This window comes from Oryctolagus cuniculus, chromosome 13 (assembly GCF_051225735.1).
Source record: "Oryctolagus cuniculus isolate XC-2025 breed Fujian yellow rabbit chromosome 13, ASM5122573v1, whole genome shotgun sequence".
Lineage (NCBI taxonomy): Eukaryota > Metazoa > Chordata > Mammalia > Lagomorpha > Leporidae > Oryctolagus > Oryctolagus cuniculus.
Genome location: NC_142879.1, coordinates 71,863,266 through 71,888,573, shown reverse-complemented (window position 1 = coordinate 71,888,573; position 25,308 = coordinate 71,863,266). Strand labels below are relative to the sequence as shown.

The following is a 25,308-nucleotide window of genomic DNA, read 5'->3' as shown; positions in this document are numbered from 1 at the left end:
TATACTTCATTTCTTTGTCACTCTACTTAAATTCTAAAAGTAGGATTTAATCACTTTGTTCTAAAATTTCAAATTCAACAATATAAAATATAACAATTATAAAAAAGAAAATTTGTTAGCTTTTTTTCTCTTTTCTATACTTAAAAGCCTATAATAATCTCTAAATAGCATTCAGATTTTTTTACAGCCAATCTTAATAATCGATGTAAAAATTAACACTGTCAAAAGCTAATCAATGGGTCTGTGGCACATTAGGTTAATCCTCTGCCTGCAGTGCTGGCTTCCCGTATGGGCTCCAGTTAGAGTCCTGGTTGCTCCTCTTCCGACCCAGGTCTCTGCTATGGCCTGGGAAAGCAGTAGAAGATGGCCCAAATGCTTGGGCCCCTGCACCCATGTGGAAGACCCAGAGGAAGCTCCTGGCTCCTGGCTCTGGATCGGCCCAGCCCCAGCCATTGGGGCCATTTGGGGAGTGAACCAGTGGATGGAAGACCTCTCTCTTTGTCTCTCCTTCTCACTATCTGTAACTCTACCTCTCAAATAAATAAATAAAATCTTTAAAAAATAAAAAAAAAAAAGCTAATCAACTATCTTCATGGGATTTTTAATAGAAAAAAAATTAAAACAAAAGAAAATAACCTGAAAATATTGGATCTAGAAAGAGCCATAGATTACGTGTTTGTGGATGACAATACTTCTTTTGTCACATAAACTGAGTAGATTATATGATAGTCATTGCCCATGAATAAAAGTACCTGTACTGATTTAATTAACAGTTCTTTTAAAGTCGGTCTTTAAAAATATTTTACCAAAGGGCAGTTTTTTTGCTTGTTAAAGGGAGAAAAGAAATTCAGTGGAAACTGTCATAAATATATGCAAAGTAAGACCCACAAACATGAGAAATAAAAATATATTCTACGGAGTTGGCCTTTGACCTAGCAGTTAAGACATCAATTAAAATGCCCATGTCACAAATCAGAGTACCTGGGTTCAATACTGGGCTCCAGCTCCTGATCCAGCTTCCTGCTGCTGTGGCCCCAGGAGGCAACAGTGATAGCTAAAGTAATTGGGTTCCTGACACCACATGGGAGACTTACATTGAGTTCCTAGTTGATGCAGGCATTTGGGGAGTGAACCAGCAGATAAGACCTCTGTCTTTCTATCTCTTTCAGCCACTTAAAGAAACAAAAATCATACACAAACCTATACATAGATATGTATACACATACATACACATATACATATAGATATGTATATATCTGTATGTATGTGTGTGTGTGTGTGTGTGTGTGTATACCTCCAACTTATCTTAACATTGAGAAATTTCCAAGGCACTGACTGTACACCCTAAATGCAATTTGAAGGCAATAAAATCTTGCTAATTTATACGAGACGTAAGCACCTACTATATGAAGCGCCATGTCAACTGCTACATTACGGTGGTGATCCTTCCATCTGATTGTGAGAAATGAGCATTAAACGCATAATTACAAAACCAATTACTGAATTACAACTGAGATGACTCCTGAAAGTACAGGATGACGGGAGAGCGTGCCCTTAAATGGAAAAACAGTGTGCATTAAATTAGGTCATAGAGAATATACTATAACTGAACATATTCTAACTTCCTAATTACTACACTTTGAATTTTTAAAGGAAATGCCCCCTTTGTGTAGAACTGACTTCTCTTTTAACTTTCCAAAGCCACATGCAGATGAACACACAAATAAAGAAGGAAAACGGACTTCCTAGTCATAATAAGGAAATTTAAGTATGATGTCATTTTCAAAATCAAAAGCTCAGAGGAAACACAGCATTCAGACAATCTGGACCTGCTCTGAATTCCAACAAAGCTATCAAATGACATTTTTTAGTTTTTAAAACTTGACTACCATAAAAAACACATATTAAAAAGCATTTATGGGCCAGTGCCGCGGCTCACCAGGCTAATCCTCTGCCTGCGGCGCTGGCACCCTGAGTTCTAGTCCCAGTTGGAGCGCCAGATTCTGTCCCGGTTGCTCCTCTTCCAGTCCAGCTCTCTGCTGTGGCCCAGGAAGGCAGTGGAGGATGGCCCAAGTGCTTGGGCCCTGTACCCACACGGGAGACCAGGATAAGCACCTGGCTCCTGGCTTCCGATCGGCAGCGTGCCAGCCGTACCTGCCATTTGGGGGGTGAACCAACAGAAGGAAGACCTTTCTCTCTCTCTCTCTCTCTCTAACTCTGCCTTTCAAAAAAAAAAAAAAAAGCATTTAGGTCTATGTTTATGGCCTTGGAATAAATCATAATTTGATATAACATCACATTTAAGATCAAACATCCATCTATACACATACACAAAAAAAAAAAAATATAAAAGGTACTTGCACAGACTTCACTAAAGTGCCTGAAAATATAAACACAAAAGTTCTCTAACATTATTCAAAGAGATGGTTGCAGAGTTTCTCCAATATGAAATTCGTAATCATCCTAAAGCATTAATTTCAAAAGGAAAGGAAGACCAGCAACACAATCCGTGACAGAACATATCACTCATCTTTGGTACTTACTATGCTCCGCTCTCCCACCCTTTGTGAAACCTGCTTCCACCTCTGCCTTTTCTGGGTATTATGAATTCTCTCTCCTCCAACCATTACACAATGACCCAGATCCCAAAGGAAACACAAAATTCCAACAAATACAGAAGAGCTATATTGCTTCCTAATACATTCTTGGAGATATAAAAGCAGTATCCAAAGTTTAAAATCAAAATTTCCATTAATTATTTTGGTAGAAAAGACAATTTAAGAACTATATCATGCAGGGGCCGGCGCTGTGGCGCAGCGGGTTAAAGCCCTGTCCTGAAGCGCCGGCATCCCATGTTGGTGCTGGTTCGAGACCCGGCTGCTCCTCTTCCAATCCAGCTCTCTGCTATGGCCTGGGAAAGCAGTAGAAGATGGGCCCCTGAACCCACGTGGGGGACCCGGAGGAAGCTCCTGGCTTCTGGCTTCGGATCGGCACAGCTCTGGCTGTTGCGGCCATCTAGGGAGTGGACCAGCAGATGGAAGACCTCTCTCTCTCTCTCTCTCTGCCTCTCCTCTCTCTGTGTAACTCTGCCTTTCAAATAAATAAATAAATAATCTTAAAAAAAAGAACTATATCATGCAAAAAAATGTAAATAGTGACACATAAAAAAAGTTACCTTGCCTAACAAGGAGATATCACCTAACTAGGATGGATATTAAAAAAAAATAATCAGCAGAACAGAAAGTATTGACAAGGATACAGAGAAAGTAAAACTCTTACACAACATAAATTGGTGCGGCACTGTGCAATACAGTAAGGTAGTTCAAAAAATGAAAAACAGAAGAAGTAAAAGTAGGTATATCTTTGCATAACCATGATTATGGCAGCAACATTTGCATATACTTGCATATTCATGATCATGATAGTCATATTTGCATATACTTGCATATCCATGTTTATGGCAGCAATATTCACAACAGCCAAAAGGTGGAAGTGACCATGTACTCATCGACAGATAAACAAATTGTGGTATATACATGCAATAGTGTAGAGGAAATAAGGTCCCAGAGACAAAGGAAGGAAAGTGGATCCCCGCCCCTAAACATAAACCTTGAAAAGTGGCTGCTAGTGAAGCAGCTCTCCCTGTTATCTTGTCTACAGAGGGAAGATGTCCTAAGTTCTGCTCTCTGTAACTCCAGTCATAAATCTGTCCTATACATCTTCCCAGGTGTCTCTTTTATAAACATACCAGACCCATCATTAAGACCATTGAAAGTCTGGTCTTAAGTCACATAGGCTAATTCCCCCTAAGCAGTCCTGAGTCACACAAGATGCAATTTAAACCCACCAATGCTGTAACAGCTAAGGCATGATGCTGATGAACCTATAAATATTGTAAGAAACCTGGGGATGTGGCTCAGTTCTCAGGAAATGATTCTAGATGTGTCCCCTGGTGTAACTGCTCTGGATCCTCTCCTGTCTCTGGTGCCTGTTTGAGCAAAGGGAATTTTCCCACCCCTGACTTCTGTAACAGTTAGGTGCAGGGGCTGGGAGACTCCCTGCTGTGTAGAAACAAACAAGGCTGGCCCTATGAGCCTCCACCTGCAGGACTCAGCTGGGTCCAGGGAACAGCCCCAAGGAGAACTGGAAGGTGCCTCCAGACGCTCCAGGATCCTAACTCCCTGAGCCACAGCCCGCTCCCCACAAACTGACTCCCCACGGTTGATTGAACAGGACAAGTGGAAAGATCCTCCTGGACTTCAGGACGCGGTAGGAGGCCCGCCTTTGTGTGGAAGCGGGTGACTGATCATCCCCACCCCCACCCCCAGCAACCCTTGCGATTGCTCCTGTTGGGTCCTCACAAGGAGGCACCCACCTGGTCCTTGAAACGGCAATCCCTGTGACTGCTCCCGCTGGTCCTCACAGGGAGATACCTGTCTGGTGTCTGTAACAGAAGTGGGGGGGGGGGGGGCCCTGCCTCTGCGGAGTCTGATTGAGCCCTAATCTGCAGCTCCATGTTCCCCACAAGGAGAGCAGCGAGGTGGGCGAAGCGATCACAGTCCGGATGTTCTGTGACACCGATCAGGGGTGGCACATTATGGGAGAATCCCATTCTAAACAACTGTCCTAGACTGTATGATCAAAACTTTAAGAAGGATCGCAAGCATAAAAATGTGTTCTGAGAAGGGGGGGGGTGCATTTTAGACTTTTTTCCTCTCTCCGGTTTGCAATTTGTTAACTCCACTCCTTGGCTGGGAGTGGGGAGGAAAGGTCAGCACTCTGTCAGCATGGAGCAGCGATACTCGAAAGTTCCCTGAATTAAGTTAACAATCTCCAGTGAGCTTTTTCCCCGGGGCACCCCAGGCCCTGGCCCACAGTCACCCTTGGGACCCATCTTGCAGCTGCCTGAACAGGTTTGTTTCGGAGATGGTCTCTGATATCTGAATGCTGACTAGGTGTCGTCCTGGGGCATTTGTTTGGTGAAAAACTGGGCTCAAATTCAATTTAAAATCTAGGGAGACAGAGTTGATAAATAACAATCTCATGCATAAAACTGCCACAGTAATGGCTTCTGTGCTAATTTTGTTCAAATGTAACTGGATGTTGAGTATCAACATATTTCTCTTTTGAATCTAGAAAGATCACTGCTTTAAAAGAAAATTTTTTTCTGTGGAATCTGCCAGGCTTGTTTTGCTACTAGTTAACCAGAGCTTTATTATGCTGGCCTCTAAGGTAGATCATACAAAATTAGAAAAAAATCGGTTTAACTTAAAAAAAAAAAAAAAGTGTGTGTAAGTGGAAGAGATGACTTGTAAGGTAAAACAGCTGCCAGAGGCCACTCCCTATCTAGGATAAGGGTGGAGGTCACCACGGCAGCAGCCACGGGGAGTGGGTGCAGAGGAGGGGGCTGCCATGGGCTGCAGGGCCAGGCCAATTAGATGGCGGGCCGAGGCTGACACGCTCTAAGCCAGGCATTGTGGAGGGAGGTGTGTCTTCTGTGATGCTCCCTCCACCCACCTGAGAGCTGAGCCCCCTGCCCATCAGTGTGAGAGGTGAGATGAGTTGCTGCTCTGTCTGCTGGGCTGCCACGCTGAGGGAGTCCAACACAGGAGTTCAAGAGGTCACAATGAAGGTGCGCCTGGCGATAACCAGACAGGCAGACCACCCAGGCTAGTTCCCGTACAAATTGTGCATTAATGCAACCCCTTGGATATGGTTCTGCACTGGCAGACAGGGACACAGCAAAATTCTTGTGGCTAGGACTCAGCCCCAGTCAAAAGGCCCAGGGCCCTCCAAGACTCCCACAGTCTCTCCACCGATTCTCCACTGCTATCGCCTCCCCATCTCCCCCCAACTCCCCATGAGGCCAGGAGCCCCTCCTCTCCCAGAGAGGCCAGCATCACAGCACTATACAAGGGGGACAACTGATTTTATTATCATTCTCTACCACTGATTACTCAATGGAAAAGTCTGGGCCCTCCCAACTCTGAAAACCCGGAGACAGGTCTGAGAATTTCTAGGGGCAGCCAGCTCCTGTCGCATTTGGATCCCCAACTACTCACGGATAGGCACCACTATAAAGCTACAAAGGAAGGAGGAAAAGAAGGATTTGAATGGGGGCAACAGCAAGAGGCCTTTCTTGCTCTTGAAAAGGCTCTACTAGAGGCACTTGCCTTAGGATTCCCTGATGTGACCCACGAATTCAATTTGTTCGTACATGAGAAAAAGGGAATGGCTCTGCATGTCCTAGCCCAAAACAGAGGTACCTGGCTGTGACCTCTGGCCTATCTGTCCATACAGTTAGACACAGGGGCGGCTGGGTGGTCAGCTTGCCTGCGAGCTCTAGCTGCTACTGCTCTCCTGGCACAAGAGGCAGACAAACCAAGTACGGGACAAACCCTAAACACTAAGCTCCCACATGCAGTCACAGTCCGGATGGATCACGAGGGCACCACTAGCTCACCAACCCACGTATGAGCCAATGTTAGGGCCTCCTCTGTGAGAACCCCAGGGTGCGTCTGCAAACTGTCAAAACGCTGAACCGGGCCACCTTTCTACCTGCTCTGCCAGGTCCTCCAGACCATGACTGCATTGAAACGACCGGGAAAGTTTACTCCCAGACCAGCCTCTGCCTTCTCCTGACCGCACCCTCCTTGGCTTCTGATGGAAGCAGATTCCTGCTGGATGGTAAGCGTTTGACAGGATATGCGGTGGTAACAGAAACAGAAACAAGAGAATCAGGGGCCCTCCCAGTGGGCTGGTCAGCACAACGGGCAGAGCTGCCAGCCTTAATCAGAGCCCTGGAAATGGAGCAAGTAAACATCTACACGGACTCAAGATATGCTTTCAGCACCATCCACGTACAAGGAGCTCTGTACAGGGAACGAGGACTTCTCAGTGCAGGAGAGGCCATTAAAACCGAACTGAGATCCTACAGCTCCTGGAAGCTGTCTGGGAGCCCACAGTTGTTACTTAGAGGCAAAACAGACAGCCATGACGATGACTCCCCAGACCCCACCTGATGAGATATTGTCTCGGCTTTGCCTGAACACCCAAAGTGTGCCCCCAGAGGAAGAGAACTGGGTGAGAGAAAAGGGTATCGACAGTGTGGACGGACGGTGGTTTCTTCCTGACAGAAGCCTTTTTGTCCCAGATCACCTGGTCCACCCTCTGCTTCATCAGCTTCATGAAAACACTCACATGGGAAAAACAGCATTAGAAGCTCTGGTAAACTGCTCTTATTATGTGGCCAAACTCCCCACGCTTTGCAAAAACATAACCCAGAGATGCTACACTTGTGCCCGCAACCATGCCAAACAGCGGCCCTCCCAGCCGCCAGGAATACAAAAAAAAACGGACAAAACCTGTTTGAAGACCCAGAGGTAGGCTTTGCTGAATGACTGCCCAGCAGGGGCCATGGACACCTGCTGGGTACTGCCTGTACCTCGGGCTGGGTGGAGGCACTCACTCCCCACCGGAACTGGGAGAGCCAGAGATGTTAGAGGGTTCTACCGACTGAGATTTTACCCAGGCATCGGACGCCTCCCTCGGCTGGGTCAGATAATGGGCCTGCTTCATGGCTGAGGTCACACAGCACGGGCAAAGGCCGTACCAATGGAATCGAACTTACATACAGCTTCCCGGCCTCGGAGGTCAGGGAAAGCTGAGCGCATGAACCGGAGCCTGAAACACGCCGTGAGAAAGTTGTCAGGAGGCCCAATTACCCTGGACTTCAGTACTGCTTCCAGTTCTCCGCAGAGGGAGATGCTCACCCTGGACAGGAACCAAGCTCTCAGCTATGAGATTCTGTCTGGCAGGCCCCTCCCCTTATAAAGATTCCCGGAGACAGGAGAAAACTGGAAAATTTAGAAACCCATGCCCAGCTACAGCTCCTGGCCACAATAGCCCAGTTACCCCAGTGGGTGTTACACTTCCCATTGCACCTAAGTAATCCAGTGCACCCTCACAGGCCAGGAGACCTCGTATGGGGAAAAGACTGGCACAGGGCACCCCTTAGGCACACAGGAAGGGAGCCTACCCTGTGCTTCTAACCACTCCCACAGCCTTAAAGGTACAGACGCCTGGGGGCATCAGTGTCCAGTAAAGGCTGCTGCCAAGTGGACAGTGACCGCAGATCCCGAAAACCCCTCAGAGTCACCCTCTGAGCCCACTGCCCTGCTGTGACCACGCCGGAAGCTGGTCAATCCACACATGGCTGAGGCTTGAGGAACATACAGCCCTGCTCCAGTCTCACACCTGGGAGCCGACGGGTCAGCACACAGCGGAATGTGGGGAGCAATCCGGACTAGACTGAGTTATTGGAATTAAGACTTATTGTATGCATCTGCTCTCCCACAATATGGCGCTGGGAGAGAAGTAAACAGCTTCCGCACAGCTGCCTCCAGTTCAACTAATAAACTGTAGGACTTGCTCCTGATTGGAGGAGAGCAGCGTACTCGGCGTGTGGGCAGCCGAGTTAGGATTGGCGGAGGAGGACTATAAAGGAGGAGAGAAACGGCATGCACCGGGAACATCTAAGGGGAACATCTGAAGGAACACCTGTGCAGCCCCCCAGAGAGCCGGCCGGCGGTGTGCCGCTCCCCTGCGGAAGTGGGGAATGTGGCCAGGGGGAACTGCCCTTCCACGGAGGTGGAAGGGACAGTAGCCAACCCGGGAAGAACCAGCAGCAAACCCGGGGAGGGCCGAGCAGACGAAAGAACAGCGCAGGGTCCTGTGTCGCTCCTCCACGAAGAGGGGGAGCGACACGGAAGCCTGGAAAATTCAACAGGGGACAACTGGGAATCAGGGGCACCATGTCACCCTATTCCATTTAGACTAATGATAATATTGACCTTGCTGCTGTCAGTAGGTCTGACCGAGATGGCTCCGAGAAACTGGAGCCAGTTCCAAAGGGTTGCACCAGCCATGTCTTATACAATGGGTCTGTCCAGAGGAATTTTTCTGTATCTTATAGCAGCCTATGCTTTGCCCCCACAGGCTGGTTGGAAAACTGTGAATGTATTTAACACCACTGAACTATATACTTTACAATTATTAAGATGGTAAATTTTGTCATTTGGATTTTATTACAATTTTTTAAAAACTTACCCTATCTAAAAATCGCATAGAAAGCTATATAATGTCATTTTGAGTAGGCTACATAATGATATCTTTGTATACCAATTACCAGAGAAATTATAAATGGGTACAATTATTCTTAGAAAGGGAATAGACATAGGCAAAACAGATTTTAATAATGTAAATCTCGATTATGGAATTAATTCCAGTGTAAAGGAAAAAAAGCAAATTCAATAGTGTTTTTCTTTCTGTAAATACTTTTTTAAAGATTTATTTATTTGAAAGTCAGACTTACACAGAGAAAGGAGAGGCACAGAGAGAGAGAGGTAGGTCTTCCATCCACTGGTCTACTCCCCAAATTGCTGCAACAGCCGGAGCTGAGCTGATCCGAAGCCAGGAGCCAGAGGCCTCCTCCAGGTCTCCCATGCAGGTGCAGGGGCCCCAGGACTTGGGCCATCCTCCACTGCCTTCCCAGGCCGTAGCAGAGAGCTAGATCAGAAGTGGAGCAGCCGGGTCTCGAACTTGCGCCCATATGGGATGCCGGCGCTTCAGGCCAGAGCGTTAACCTGTTGCACCACAGCACCAGCCCCCGTAAATACTTTTTAAAAACTGAACCACAGAGTGAGTTATGTGGCCTAGCAGTTAATATGCCAACTCTCTGACGCTATGATTTTCAAACAAATAAATCTTACTAGAAATAAAATAAAAAATGCCAGATGGTATACCAGCCTCCCATACCGGAGTGCCTCAGCTGCACTCTAAACGCCGGCTTCTTGCTGGTGTGCACCCAGGGCAATATCACTGATGGCTCAAGTGGGAGCTCCTGCTGTCCACACAGGAGACCTGGATTGAGTCCTGGCTTCAGCCTGGCCTCGCCCAACTATTGCAGGCATCTGGGGAGTGAACCAGTGGACACACACTCTGTCTCTGCTGTCTGTGTGTGTGTGTCTCTCTCGCTCTCTGCTTCTCAAATAACTTTTTTTTAAACTGAGACTCCCTAAACAACCAAAAATTAGGGAAATGGCTAAATAAGCTATGATTATCATTACTTTTACAGAATATGATAATTATGAATTCAAATTATTAAAATAACTACAGAAAGACAACTATTTAAATACTAGTCAGTGTTAGAAATCTGAATATAAGATGCATGCAAACTGTAAGTGCAATTATATAAAAATACATACTATCTGTACAATACCAGAAGGTCATATGCAAAAATGCAAATAGCTTCTTTAACATAGTACAGTAACCAATGACCTCGTCCCCTAATTTTCAGAATGTATTTGTTTCAATGTTACGATTATAATTCTAAAGACAAAAAGTTTGGGAAGACAAAACAGATTATTTCAAATCAGACTAGAAATAGTATAACATGAAGGCAAAAGTAGAGTCTTTATCTGAACTAAATTTACAAACATACTCTCCTCTAAACCACGTACTTCTATCAATACTGAATCTGTCCTTCACTTCTTAATCCTATTCCCATCTCGAAACACCAGACCTCCTCTGTCGCTCCCCCTCTTCGCGGAGGAACGACACTAAACCCTGCGTTGTTCTTTTGTCTGCTCGGCCCTTCCCGGGTTTGCTGCTGGTCCTTCCCGGGTTGGCTGCCATCCTTCCACCTCCATGGAAGGGCGTGGAAGGGCGGGTTGGCTGCCATCCTTCCACCTCCGTGGAAGGGCGTGGAAGGGCGGCTCCCCCTGCCACTTTCCCCACTTCCGCGGGGGAGCGGCACACCGCTGGCCGGCTCTCTCGGGGGCTGCTCAGGTGTTCCTTCAGATAGATGTTCCTGGTGCATGTTGTCTCTCTCCTCCTTTATAGTCCTCTTCCACCAATCCCAACTCTGCTACCCACACGCCGAGTACACTGCTCTCCTCCAATCAGGAGCAGGATCAGCTCCTGCAGGTTATTGGTCGAACTGGAGGCAGCTGTGTAGAAGTTGTTTACTCCTCTCCCAGCGCCATATTGTGGGAGAGCAGATGCATAGAATAAGTCTTAATTCCAGTAACTTAGTCTAGTCCGAGTTGCTCCCCACACTCCTCCATGCTGTTCTCTCTGTTTAGAATGCTCTCCTGCCTCCTCAGATGGACAGGTCTCAGGTGGAGCACAATGTCCTCAAGGTGGACTTCCCTCTATCCCTGAGAATAGGATTCCTTGCTCCCACAGACTCCTGAATTCCCTTTTTCCTATTAACAATGTGGTGCCACTCCTTTAATAGATGTCTTCCCCTCTAACTGTATGCTCTATGAGGCAAAGGACCTTGTCTATTTTATTCTCAGCAAAAGACCACACAGAAGCAATACACATGTAAGAGTTCATTAAATTTCTGCTTATACCAAAAAACATAATTATTATGTATTCAAAACCATAATTCTCTTCACTGAAATGTTTTAAAATCAAAGATTCAAACACCATGACTTTTAAAATATTTTAATTTTTTTTTTAAATTTTTGACAGTCAGAGGGGACAGTGAGAGAGAGAGAGACAGAGAGAAAGGTCTTCCTTTTGCCGTTGGTTCACCCTCCAATGGCCGCCACGGCTGGCGCATCACGCTGATCCGAAGCCAGGAGCCAGGTGCTTCTCCTGGTCTCCCATGCGGGTGCAGGGCCCAAGGACTTGGGCCATCCTCCACTGCACTCCCGGGCCATAGCAGAGAGCTGGCCTGGAAGAGGGCAACCAGGACAGAATCCAGCACCCCAACCAGGACTAGAACCCGGGGTGCTGGCACCACAGGCGGAGGATTAGCCTATTGAGCCACGGCGCCGGCCAAAATATTTTTAACAATTAGTTTATGCTATGATGTGTCTCCCAGTTAATATGAGCTGAGCTGATCTGAAGCCAGGAGCCAGAGGCCTCCTCCAGGTCTCCCATGTAGGTGCAGGAGCCCCAGGACTTGGGCCATCCTCCACTGCCTTCCCAGGCTGTAGCAGAGAGCTAGATCAGAAGTGGAGCAGCCGGGTTGTCTAACTCTGATTTTGAATTTCCCATCCTTTGCAACTTTACTTTCTTTCACCACACCTTACAATTATTAAACTATAGACGGTAAGTATCTTGACATTTCACATTAAAATCTAATATGACCTATAAATCTCTAGAAATTGAAAATCAGAAGTCCGAGATGTTCATTTAATCTATTTTTGGCTGAAGAACGTTAATCAGGACAAAGATCAGGTTAACAGAACAGCTCATACTTATGGAAACAATGTCAATGTTTTTAAGAAAAACCACAGTATTTTATTGGTAAAAAAAATTACACTCAATACTGCAATATTTTTTAGCTTTATAATATTTGTTCAGTAGCATCTTGAGATTGTGTTAACATAATTCAAAGGAAGAATTCTGCTAAAAGGCATCTTTCTTGATAAAGTCAAGTGTTGTCTCCTTTCAAAATAGTCATCTCATATTCTAGAAAACATTACCATTTTCCTCAAGCCTTTCTAATAAAAGCAAAACAAAAACTAGTAAAGCAGAACAATAAGCCCCATTATAATGTAAGATACTTAAATCCTATTTCAATTAAAGAAGAAACAGCCCATTTTTCTACCACAGAGCAAAAACAGCAGAATATATCGAGATCATCAGCAGTCCTCCTTTCTCTTCAAGGAAGGCTTCCCCCGAACCAGTCACAAATGTTATGGAAAACCTAACATAACATGTCTGTTCCCCAGACAGCCCTCTACTGAGATATTCTAAAACAGAACTGGTCTGCAGTCTTCAGAAACATAAACAGCATGAAGAAAATCTGCAGAACTGGTCCCAATGAGAGGAGACTAAAGAGATGTGAAAATCAAATGCAATGTATGAATAACACTCAGCTGGATCCTGTACTACAGGAGGGAAATGACATAAAGGACATTATTGGGGAAATTTTCAACAAGGCAATACTGGTTGTGAATTAGATCAATTTAATTATATGTGATCACTTTACTGTGGCTATGCAAGATAATGTCCTTGGATTTCCAGAACTACAAGCTAAAACATAAATGGCTGAGGGGAATGACTTGGTACAACCAACTCTCAAATGGTTTAACAATTAACGAGATATATTTTTCAGAAACAAAACTGAAAAACAAATAACTGATCCTGCTAAAAAAATAAAACTGAATTGATTGGTAAGGCGATAGATGTTAGAAGCTGACCTGCTTGGAAAAGACACATACTAATGAAAGCTAAAAAGGAAAAGGAAAATTTTGTGGATCTAGATTTTGCTAATTTCCATGAGAAAGCAACTCATCACTGAGCTGGAAAAGCCTGTATTTTCAGTTAAAATCTCTAACGGCAAACAACTTTGCTATCATATTCTAGTTATCAGAGAGTCAGAACTAAATTTTGTAATACCAAGTTAACTTTTTAAAGTAACTTTTATTTTTTTAAGTGCAGAAATAACTTCCTGCTAAGGAATCATTTGGGAAGCACAAAGTTGTTTGGGTACTCAGGAGTAGGGTGGGGTTTCTCTCCCGTCTTGTGTTAAGTTCCTCGCATATCCATGTACATATTATACCACAAGTACATAGTATAAAGGTCCCATAAAATTTCTATGGCAGATACCTTTTTTAAAAAGCTACAATGGCTCTATTGTCTCCACTTATAGCAACCTGGAGGAGACCATGAGCAACCTGCATGGCAATAAAGACAAACAGTTCCTTATCCACAGGAGTGCCTCTAATGGTACTCAAAGATTTCCCTGAGCAGTAAGGAAATCCTCTCTTATATAGCGTCCAGGTTGTCCAGGTTACTTCTGCTACCAGAAACATTTTTTATAACAAAGCATACCAATGAATTATACCTCAGAGGTCCTATTAGAATGGACTGAATCAATCACTCAGCATGTAAACTTAAGTTGTGGCAGTTAAAACAACAAATTCATGCAGGTTTGAAAATTAAATACAAACTTTGTTGTACCATAACTGTCAAAAATAAATACGTTCATAATGCTCTACCAACACTGTAATACCTAGTTCCTCCTCTCTTAAACCAAAACATTTCATCTATATCTACTATCATTGACAATAATACACAATTATAATAATTCAAAATTCACATCAAAAACTCAATACACATATACATATTTGTTTTTCACAAACATTTTACATTATAATCAAGCAAATCTATTAGCCTCTACCTTGCATCTATTAGAACATAAGGCTGACCAGTGAAGAGATCAAACTCAGTGCTTCGGGGCAGATGTTGTGACAGGATGGGTTGAGCCAATGCTTACAACACAGGCAGCCCGTACTACAGTGTCAGTCTGAGTCCAACCCAGCTCTCTGTTAATGTGCTTGGAAGGCAGCACCAGGATGGTCCAAGCACTTGGGTCTCTGCCACCCGTGTGGGTGGGAGACCCACATGAAGCTCATGGGTTCAGCTTGGCCCAGGCCTGGCCATTGTGGCCATCTGGGGAGTGAGCCAACAGATGGAAATGCTCTCTCGTTCTCTGTCACTCTGCCTTTCAAATAAATCATATTAAAAAAAAAAAAAAAAAGCCTAACAGCTTGCAGTGGTGATGGCAGACTGGAGTAAAGGGAAGAACTGGGAAGATGTTTTCACTTTATTCCTGACTCTTTCTAACCTCCAGTGTTAAGAAGCGAGAATTACTGTCAGTCACCTTGCCTACTTCCAAGAAGGAAAAAAAAGGACCAAAATACTTCTTTAGATAAACTTTGATGAAGAAAGAGTTTAAATTTTTAATATTAATCTCATACTACTGGGAAACAAGAAGAATCCTTTACAAAAACCTCCAATTCCTTATCAGAAAATGCCTAAAATGTGAATTCCTTAGCAGAAAATGCCTAGAAAATGTGACAAAGTTAAGCCTCTGCCTGTGGCACTGGCATCCCGTATTGGTGCTGGTTCGAGTCCCAGCTGTTCCTCTTCCAATCTAGCTCCCTGCTAATGGCCTGGGGAAGCAGAGGAAGTTGGCCCAAGTACTTGGGCCTCTATACCCAGATGAAAAGCCCAGAAGAAGTTCCTGATTCCTGGCTTCAGATCAGTGCAGCTCCAGCCATTGAAGCCATCTGAGGAGTGAACCAGCAGATGGACGACCTCGCTCTTTCTCTCTGTCTCTACCTCTCTCTGTAACTCTGCCTCACAAATAAATAACTCTTTTTTTAAAATGCCTATTTGTATTGAATGCCAAAAATATATATCTGTCCAAACATTATTTTTTTAAAAAACTCAGGTTGATATTAAGAAATATAACTTACCAAACTCTGCTTTCCATTACATCTTCTGATAAGTGAGAAATACAAATAGAAATCTAGCTTTAAATAAGTTCATGGAAAAGAGATAGGGATTTTTTTTCCCAACCAGTACATCAGTTCTAGTAGTACAGAACAAAGAAAAGAACTGTAAAAAATCAAACCAAACTCCATTTTTTGAAACTAATGGAAAAAGATAAAAGATGAATATTTAAGAAAATTGATTTGACATAATCAAAGGTACTGCAAAAAAAAAAAAACCTATGGAAAAACAAACATCTTTTATTCCATTTTTTCATGAATTCATATATTTCCTTCATTAAAAAAAAAAGATGTATTTATTTGAGAGGCAGAGTTACAGAGAGAGGGAAAGACAGGGAGAGAGAGAGAGAGATCTTCCACCCACTGGTTCACTCCCCAAATGGCCACAATGGCCAGAGCTGGGCCAATCCGAAGCCAGGAGTCAAGCATGTCTCCTGGGTCTCCCACGAGGGTGCAGGGGCCAAAGCACCTGGGCCATCTTCTACTGCTTTCCCAGGCCATAGCAGAGAGCTGGATCGGAAGTAGAGTAGCCAAGGATCGAACCAGCACCCATATGGGATGTCCACACCCCAGGCAGCAACTTAACTTGCCACAGTTCCAGCCCCTCTTTAAAAAAATAAATCTATTCATTTTATTTGAAACACAGAGCTACAGAGAAGAGACAGAGAAAGAGATCTTCCATCCGCTGGCTCACTCCCCAAATGGTCAGAAGACAGAAGTTAGGAGCCAGGAGCTTCTTCTGCTTCTCCCACGTGGATGCAGGGGCCCAAAGACTTGAGCCATCTTCCACTGCTTTCCCAGCCACATTATCAGGGAGCTGGATCAGAAGTGGAGCAGCCGGGACTCAAGTCAGCACCCATGTGGGATGCCAGCACCCCAGGTGGCAACCTTACCCACTATGCCATAGTGCCAGCCCCTCATATATTCCTTTCTGAATTTTAATTCCAAAGAGAATGAAACGAGACCAGTGCACAGTGACTCTGACGCAGCCGCCAGATACTGTCAGGTCCTAGTCTCCCATAGTTTCCTGGCCTCCCTCCCTTCGCTTCAAGTTTCCTTGCCCTGTTTTTACTGAGATAAACTCACTAAACTGAGGGAGTAGTGAGGCCAGCTCTACAAGGTCCCTGAAGACAAGACCCATGAGGTCATTTATTTTGCCTATAGATAACATCTTGATGTTCCGTCTTGTCTTGAGTTTCTTTTCCAGGAAGTAAGCACAACCTGCCTGACTGGAGCCTACTCTGCCATCATCAAAATTCCCCCAAAGAACCTAACATCACTGAGCAACCCAAGGGGACCACGAGCACTGCAGACCAAGCAGGGACCTGGACAGAAATGGAACACGTGCCTCTCAATCCCAACTTCAAAATCCTCAAGGAGCCCAGGAACTAAGAGATAGCTGCCTAGCTCCTTTATTCTTTCGCAATATGTATCTATTCATTCCACCACCACCGTGTCAACAACTGGCTTACTGTGCACCGGGCAAGTGGGCCCAGTTTTGGGAATCCAGTAACAATTCCTCCAACCAGTTGGACAGGGGGTAAATAACAAGAACACATAGAGTGAACAGAGAATGTGGGACTGCATTTGCAACAATTACTCCAGAAAGCAACCAAGACACAAACTCCAACTCTGAGAAACACGAATAGGCCCCAAATCATGTGTTTTTTCTTAGTTTAGCTTAATATGGGTATACTCTTGTTTGAGCCAATAGATGCGCTCTTATAAGGCAAAACTGGAAACAGTAACATTCTCAAGGACTTAATCATAAATTTTAGAGCTAGAAGAAGGCTTCTCTTTCTAATCTAGTGTAATCTAGTCCAGTCCTCCCATTTATAAGTAAGGGAGAAGGATGTTAAAGAAATCAAGCTACACATCATCCAAACACGGCTAGTTATCAGTAAAACCCGTGTATGAACCCAAGTCTCTGCAACTGTGGTAACTTGAAGAGTACTGCCACCAGAAAACCTAGTATTTAAGGAGAGAATTTTAAAGAGTTCCCTTAAGAATGCAGATCTTAAAACTAGTATAAAGACATCATTTGGAGCGCATTGGCTAGTACTGTAATGAAAAATTCTAATAGAAGTTGATTTATATACCAAAGGCATTTATATTACGCAACAGACTGTAGCTCTACAAGAAAACTTGTACTGATAGGCTTACAAAAATTAGGTAAATTACACAGATTTGAACAATAATAGTATTATAATACTAACCAGTTTGAAACTTTAAGATATAATTAGTACAAATAATTTAAAAGATCTGCTAAGCATATACTACTATAGTAAACACATTTATGCTAAAAATTTAAGGGACTTCTAATAAAAGGAAACAAGATTTTCACAGAAAATGTTTCACTAACAAACCAATATTTTATAGATACTATAACCAAGCATGTAGGATTTGGGTCTAAAGGATAAATAGGAATGTGAGCAAAGGGTATGAAACAATTTAAACTTGAGCATGATTTTCAAAGTACATTCCAGGGAAGTTTATCTTGCACCACTGTACTAAGAAGGCCAGGCCACACAAATACAGAGAGCTGCGGAAAACAATTTGAGTCAGATTTCTGAACTCACAATGTATGAAGATGTATACTACAAGAAGGAAGGGCCCACCCCCGTCCCTTTTTCTAATCCGAGACATTCCCCTAATCCTTACTGTAAACACCTGGGCAAAGTGCTTCTCAGGAAGGCAGTTGCTTTCCCAGAGATACATCTTCCCACTGTCTCCTTACATGTCACAAGTAAATAAAGTCCATCTCCAAGCAACTCCCACTTGAGGTTGATTATATGGCAATACCTCAAACAGACCCATTTTGTTCACCAACAGCAGAGGTTTAGAGGTATATGTGTGAAGGAAAGAGAAAGACAAACTAACAAGATACAAACAACTGGTAAATCTGAGCAAAAGGCATTTGGTAATTTAGGGTACTCTTACTTCAATTCAGAATTTAGAAAATTACAGGGTGGGTGTCTGGCATGGGGATTAAAATCTTACTCTGGGCAGGCGTCTGGCCCAGCACTCAATAGGCCACCTGGAGTGCTAGTCCCACTCTCTCCCAGCTCCACTCTCAACTCCAGCTTCCTGCTAGGGCATGCACACTGTGGAAGGCAGCCGGTGACAGCCCAAATAACAGGATCCCTGTCACCCATGTAGGACACCTAAATTGCATTCCTGGCACTCAGGTTTGTCCTGGGCCAGTCCTGGCTGTTGCAGGCATTTGTTTACTGAACCAGCAGATGGTAGCTCTCTTTCTGTCTCTCAAATAAAGAAATACAGTTTTTAAAAAAGAATGCTAGAGGTGCCAGCACTGTGGCACAGCAGGTTAAACCACTGCCTGCAGTGCTGGCACCCTATATGGACACAGGTTCCAGTCTCAGCTGATTCACCTGGAATCCAGCTCCCTCTAATGTGCCTGGGAAAGTATCCAAAGATGGTCCAAGTGCCTGGGACCCTGCCACCCGAAGTGGGAGACCAGCATGATGCTCCTGGCTTCAGCCTGATCCAGCCCGGGCCACTGAAGCAATCCTGGGGAGTGAACTAGCAGAGGGATGATCTCTCCCTCTCTCTAACTCTGCCTTTCAAATAAATAACTCTTTAAAGAAAAAAAAAAAAAAAAGAATGTTTGACACTGAAAAATTTAAATTTCTCAAACATAAGTCTCAATATAACAAAGGAATACTAAATACACTTATACATTTCTTTTAAGATTCCATTAAATGACACAGTGTATTTTTCTTAAAAAGGCTTCTTATTTATTTATTTAAAAGAGCTACAGAGAGAGCAATCTTTCATCCACTGTTTCACTCCCCAGATAGCCGCCAACAGCCAGGGCTAACCCAAGACAAAACCAGGAGCCAGGAGCTTCATCTAAGTCTCCCATGTGGGTGCCAGGGGCCTAAATGTTGGGCCACCTTCTACAGCTTTTCACAGGCCATTATCAGGGAGCTGGATTGGAAGTAGAGCAGCAGTGACACAAACCAGGGCCCACAAGGGATGCCGGTGTAACAGACGGCAGCTTTACCAACTACACCACAACACCAGCAACAATACAGCTGTATTTAATATTCAGCTCAACTTAAATTTGCTTTGTTTCAGCCAACTTCTGAGGTATACAGTTATTTCCATAAAACAGGATATATATCTAAATAGGCTATTTCCTGGTCCTCAGCAGTTCCTGCCAGCAGCCCACCGAGCCCCACGCTGCATGTGAGGACCAGGGTCAGGTGCTGAGAGCCCTTCATCCTGGGAGACGGGGCACCATCTCATCCGTCATGCAATCACACAATGCTCACTTGTGGGGAACCTGGCGCTAAACCATTCATAGACAACCTGCTTCTGGTCAGGGTTTTGTACGTAGCAGAGCAGCTCCCTAGCTGAGACCTATTGAAAGTCAGCCCTCGACACGAGGGTTTGTAAAATAAACAAATATATATATAGGCTATTTCCTAGAGAGAATTTTTAGCCAATACTTAGTAAAAATCTCCTACTACTTACAGGAGGATTTTTTTTACCTAAGATTTAGAAGAAACTTTATGTCACCACTGTGGGACTCAGTAATCTATTCAATCATTTATATTACCTGCTCTAACAAATGTTGAAGCAAATTGTTCTTCACTGCTGCATGGACTTTTAGTGCACTGCTCCAGTGCGTCAAGATCTCTACTGCTATTCTGTTATACCACATCCCACATTACTCACTGCCAGTTACTTTTCTGCAGCTGAATGAGAAATGCTTCATACCCACATGTGACCTCAAAAAATTCATTCCATTATTTAGGCCAAAGGGCAGGATCAAACACTGCAACTTACCAGATTCACTCCTAAATTGTCCACTTGGAAGAAGACAATTCACATCCAGAAAGGCCCCCTTAGGAATAACATCACAGGCCTCGTTACAGAGCAAAACTTCCATGGTATTGGGGAAACGGAACCAATGAAAGAATATTCAAAGAGTGGGAGGGCAGGGACGGAGGGGAAGAATCCTATGTTCCTAAGGTGGTATTTATGAAATGCAGCAAATTTGTATTCCTTAAATAAAAGGTTTCTGGTAAAAAAAATATTAAAAAAAAGAAAGCAAAGTTAGATTCTTATAACTTTTGCATGATGAATTAACTATAATAATTTTGCAAAGATTACTTTAACTGTAAATCCCAAAAGGATCAGTCCACCCTGACAAAAAGAAAATAAAGTAGCATCTTCATTAATCACTTTTTTTTTCTTGGCTTTTTGAAAACATATTACATCAAAATAATCATTATTTAGTTTAACATTTCCTTTTCACATAAACTTCCCTTGTTATTACAATCTCCACTAAAGATCTAAGAGATTGATTTCAAATTACGACCACACTTCAAGTATAACGACTTTATTTCATCTTTGTTACTATCTCATAAATAAAATGAATGAATCTGGTAAGTGTGAAACACTGCAAAGTATGCACATGTAGGAAAATAAGAACAGTTTATTGAAAACCAAAAGATATTCTGTGGATTGTAGCAAACCATCCCCAAATAAAAGATGCAAGAACATAGTAGCATCATCTAAACACACTTTGTACAAAATACATATTCAACCTCAGAATTTGAAAGGCTAAATATCAGCTAGAATAGAAACTGAAAAACATAAGCATTTATAAATTTCATAGGCCTTATAGTTGGGACAACTTATCTACTGGGTCAAGAATGGTCTGGGTAAGCAGAAAAACTGATTCCCTCAGCTTTCAAAGTAGATATCAGAGCCAGACACCTCCAAGCTTCACCAGTTTCTCCCACGCGCTGAACAACTACTACCAAGTTCTGTGTTTCATTACCTGCAAAGAGCTGAGAAATCCTCATAGGTAAATCCATTCATACACATAAGTATCTAATCTTTTAATCTACAGAGAAATACTAAGGAAAAAAATTAGTAACCCATTATTCTCACCCAAATTTTAGATTTGTAAACTCTGTCTTAACTTTAATGACATATAATCCCACTGTTTAACTGTACTTCTATTTTTTTTTTTTTTTTTTTGACAGGCAGAGTGGACAGTGAGAGAGAGAGACAGAGAGAAAGGTCTTCCTTTGCCGTTGGTTCACCCTCCAATGGCCGCCGCGGCCGGCGCGCTGCAGCCGGTGCACCGCACTGATCCGATGGCAGGAGCCAGGAGCCAGGTGCTTCTCCTGGTCTCCCATGGGGTGCAGGGCCCAAGCACCTGGGCCATCCTCCACTGCACTCCCTGGCCACAGCAGAGGGCTGGCCTGGAAGAGGGGCAACCGGGATAGAATCCGGCGCCCCAACCGGGACTAGAACCCGGTGTGCCGGCGCCGCTAGGCGGAGGATTAGCCTAGTGAGCCGCGGCGCCGGCTTGTACTTCTATTTTCTTTCCCAAAACAGGAATTCTGCATATACTAAGTTCCCACTTTCGGGGGCGGGGAGGAGGAGGACTTATAATTCCCTAGGAACTGCTGCATACAGGTCTGTTACAATACTCACTAACCTATTATTACAGTGGTCTGCTTAAAAACAATTTATTGTGCTAAAGAAAATCATCAGATTGGCAAGAAAAAGAAACTGTAACTCAATCTGATTTAAAGGGAACATGAAAAGAAGTGAAAACTAAGACAAAGTTAAAAGAAGCAAATACTGCATGTGTAATCCGTCTTTTTAATTGACATCTAACCAAAATGTCTGTCAGAATAATTTTTTCAGAGTAAAATCTTAGTAAGGTGTTCCCCTAACTGAAATCTTCTAATACTAGCTCCTTAATCCCTACAGGATACGGTCCAAACTTCCTAGGATATAAATGACTTGGGTCCTGATTTGGTCTCCTCCAGCTTTTTCAATCTCCCTTCCCATTTCTAGAATCCAGGATGTCTACTTAGAAACACCTACGTGAAGTCAGACCTTCATGCTTTTCCCACACTGCTCCACCCCCTGGAACACATTATCCTATGCCACCCTCTATACACACATACATTCTCATGAAACAGCTCACATTTCACCTAAAAATAATGACATATAGAATAGTTTTCAATTCTTTTAACCACATACTATGAAAATTACTTGGGAACACCCATGGCTCTGCAATATTTAGCACCTATTAAGTACCAGGAGCAGTGTTTGATACAAGCAATAAAGTAGTCTTTGCCCTTAAAAACATATAAGCAGATGCTGCATAGTATAATAGCAAGGAACTAGAAAGAGGCAAGCAGAGTGCTACACAGAAGTACAGCGGGGCTCACCCGGCACAGAAGTGGTACACAGATGACACTGAAGAGCTTTAGGAACTGGGGAACTGAGCAGAAGCTGTAAAAACAGAATCTTAAATATAAAATAAGGAGTCTGGATGCTCTTCTAATACCAGCAGTTAACACACCCCCACCTCTGGCACTGCTCTCCTTTCTTCACAACAAACACAGCAAAATAACAGACAAAATGTGAAAACAAATCACTAAAGTGACATAGCTATGCCCCTAAAACATGTTAAACATTTCCATAGATCTAACAGTAACACAAAGCATGAGGCAAGCTGAACCCAAAAGCTGACTGGACTCAGGCCCTTATCTGGAAGAAGCACAGTTACCCCTATGGGGTAACTGTAAATAAAACTGTGTCAGATGAAGCAGGGTGGGTAGCCAAGCTCTTTGCTTAAAACCAGCGGCTGAGATGGCAGTCTTCAGTTATGAAAGTAGATTGAAAAAGACTTCTGCTAACTGCACTGAGACTTCAGCTTATAGAAAGGTGCTGACCTAATGCCAGCTGACTCAGTGACTAAATCTGTGATGTCCCCAGCGTCCCCATGGGGCTGGGGCTCTGATCCACCAACACAGACCTGATTCTGATCTGTGATCACCAAAGCCAGGCAGAAACAACTACAAATCTGCTAGACCAGCAGGGCAAATCACAAAAATAAATACAGAGGGAGACACAGGACAAAGGAAAAAAAAAAGCCTCTATTGGAATGTGCCTGCAAATTTACAGAACATTACGAAAACACAATATCAACCATCACAACATAAATTCATTATAGACAAATTTTTAAATTATCAAATGATCTGAAGAACACGTTAAAATAAGCATTTAAAAGATTCACAGAGGTAAAATAATAAAAAGGGGCCAAATAACTATAAATAAGCAGAAATGAAAAAAAACTGATACAGAGAAGAACCAATCAAAAATCTTGCAAATAGAATACAACCACTGTAATTTAAACATAAGAAATGCCATGTGGTTCACAAGGTATTAACTGCTTAACTGGCAGGGCTGACTTTTCAAGGGCAGCAACACAGAATAAATTTTATCAAACACAAAAGTTCATGAAAGACATTGGACAGGGCACCTGTCTTTAAAGAACTCACATCTGTATAAGTGTAATTTCTACCAAAATTACAAAATAAAATTTTGGGGGTCGGCTCTGTGGCATAGTAGGTAAAGCCACCACCTGCAGTGCCAGCATCTCATATGGGCACTGGTTCAAGTCCTGGCTGCTCCACTTAGGATCTATCTCTCTGCTACAGCCTGGGAAAGCAGTGAAAGACAGCCCCAGTCTTTGGGCCCCATGTGGGAGACCCAGGCTTCGAAATGGCCCAGCTCCAGTAGCTGCGGCTATCTGGGGAGTGAAACAGTGGATGGAAGACCTCTGGATCTCTCTCTCTCTCTCTGTCTCTCTCTCTCTGTCTCTCTGCCTTTTGCCTCTCTGTAACTCTTCCTTCCGAAAAAAAAATAAATCTTTAAAATATATATAAATAAAATAAAATTTTGTTAATTTTCCAGATTTAAACATTCTCATAATTTTCATGAACTCATCACCACCTTCAGTAGTGAGCACTTTACAGTAAACAAATAGTATCACAAAATTTCATATGAATGGAGCAGAAACAACAAAGCTGCTTCTTTCTTAATCTGTATTTGAACCCATGTAGCAACCATCTTTGTTTATTCAAAGTGAATCACAAGAGTACACCACTGAAACATTAAAGAGCATTTGCAATACTACTCTCAGTAGAACGCACTCAAAGGTTTTAAACAGCTTCATTTCCATTATCAACTACCTACTTACTTAAAGTGATGAGCAAAGCTGCCCTACTTCATATTAAGGTAAATACAATCAATATAAATATTATGTGAAAAATTTTAAGTCTTCTAACATTCTATTCCATTGTGGAAATGTTCATTCCATCCCAAACTTTCCATAATCAGCGAATCTGTATTTCAAAACTGCTGTAAGATACTAGTTTGGGTGAAATTTCGATTCCTTCCTTACCCTCTAAAAATAAACAGTTAACACAAAATAGTAAAATCTCATTCTCCATTTACAAGCAGAAGTAGAAAGGAATGGAAAAGAAAATATTACATATAAGATGCCTTTATGAACTAAGAAAAAATCTGCATCAAATTTGGTTAAGTCCAAAAGAGCCTGCATTCTTCGTTCTATCAAAGACATTAATAAAAACACTGGAATTCTTTTAATTAAATATAACATTAACCCATGTTACACAATTACTAAATTTCACACAGTGAAACCTCTAACTATGGTCACATGCAATGTTCCCTGCTCCTACTTTTAAAGAGTCATGCTCCAAAGGGTAGACAACAGAAAATTTTAGGTAACAGAACAAAATCAACCAAAAAACTAACGGCAGATTTCATCAACCACATCTACCGTCTTAGAACAACTGGAACTTAGCTCTTTTTTTCCATAGAGACAAGTGCACAGTATCGGGTGACATCAGATTAGAGTCAGCCTCTGAAGAAATAACGTAATTCCAATTTGCCCAGTAACACATCTTTTCTTTTTGTAAGCACAACACTGCAAATGCTCCGAGATAACTGAAATGAAACAAAAAAGCATACTCACTCATGACTGGAAATGTCTCCAGATGCTGTCCCAATCAGATATTACACCAAAATCTGTACAAGGTTTCTCAGAGGAATACATGTCCTAGTCAGGAAACAGAGAAAAAAACAGTATTTAAAAAACAACAACAACAACAACAAAAAA

The 25,308-nt window shown here is 43.0% G+C and overlaps 1 protein-coding gene across 4 annotated transcripts in view; it reads right to left on the bottom strand.

Annotated features, from left to right (window-relative positions):
* Positions 1 to 25,308, bottom strand: part of USP6NL (USP6 N-terminal like) — a 256,503-nt gene that overhangs the window by 139,856 nt on the left and 91,339 nt on the right. For all 4 annotated transcript variants that reach the window (XM_089311764.1, XM_051821561.3, XM_089311763.1 and 1 more), the window contains exon 2: positions 25,165 to 25,248. In XM_089311764.1, coding sequence (XP_089167890.1) covers positions 25,165 to 25,168 — 4 coding nt within the window. In that variant the 5' untranslated portion in view covers positions 25,169 to 25,248. The remainder of the gene's footprint in view (positions 1 to 25,164; positions 25,249 to 25,308) is intronic.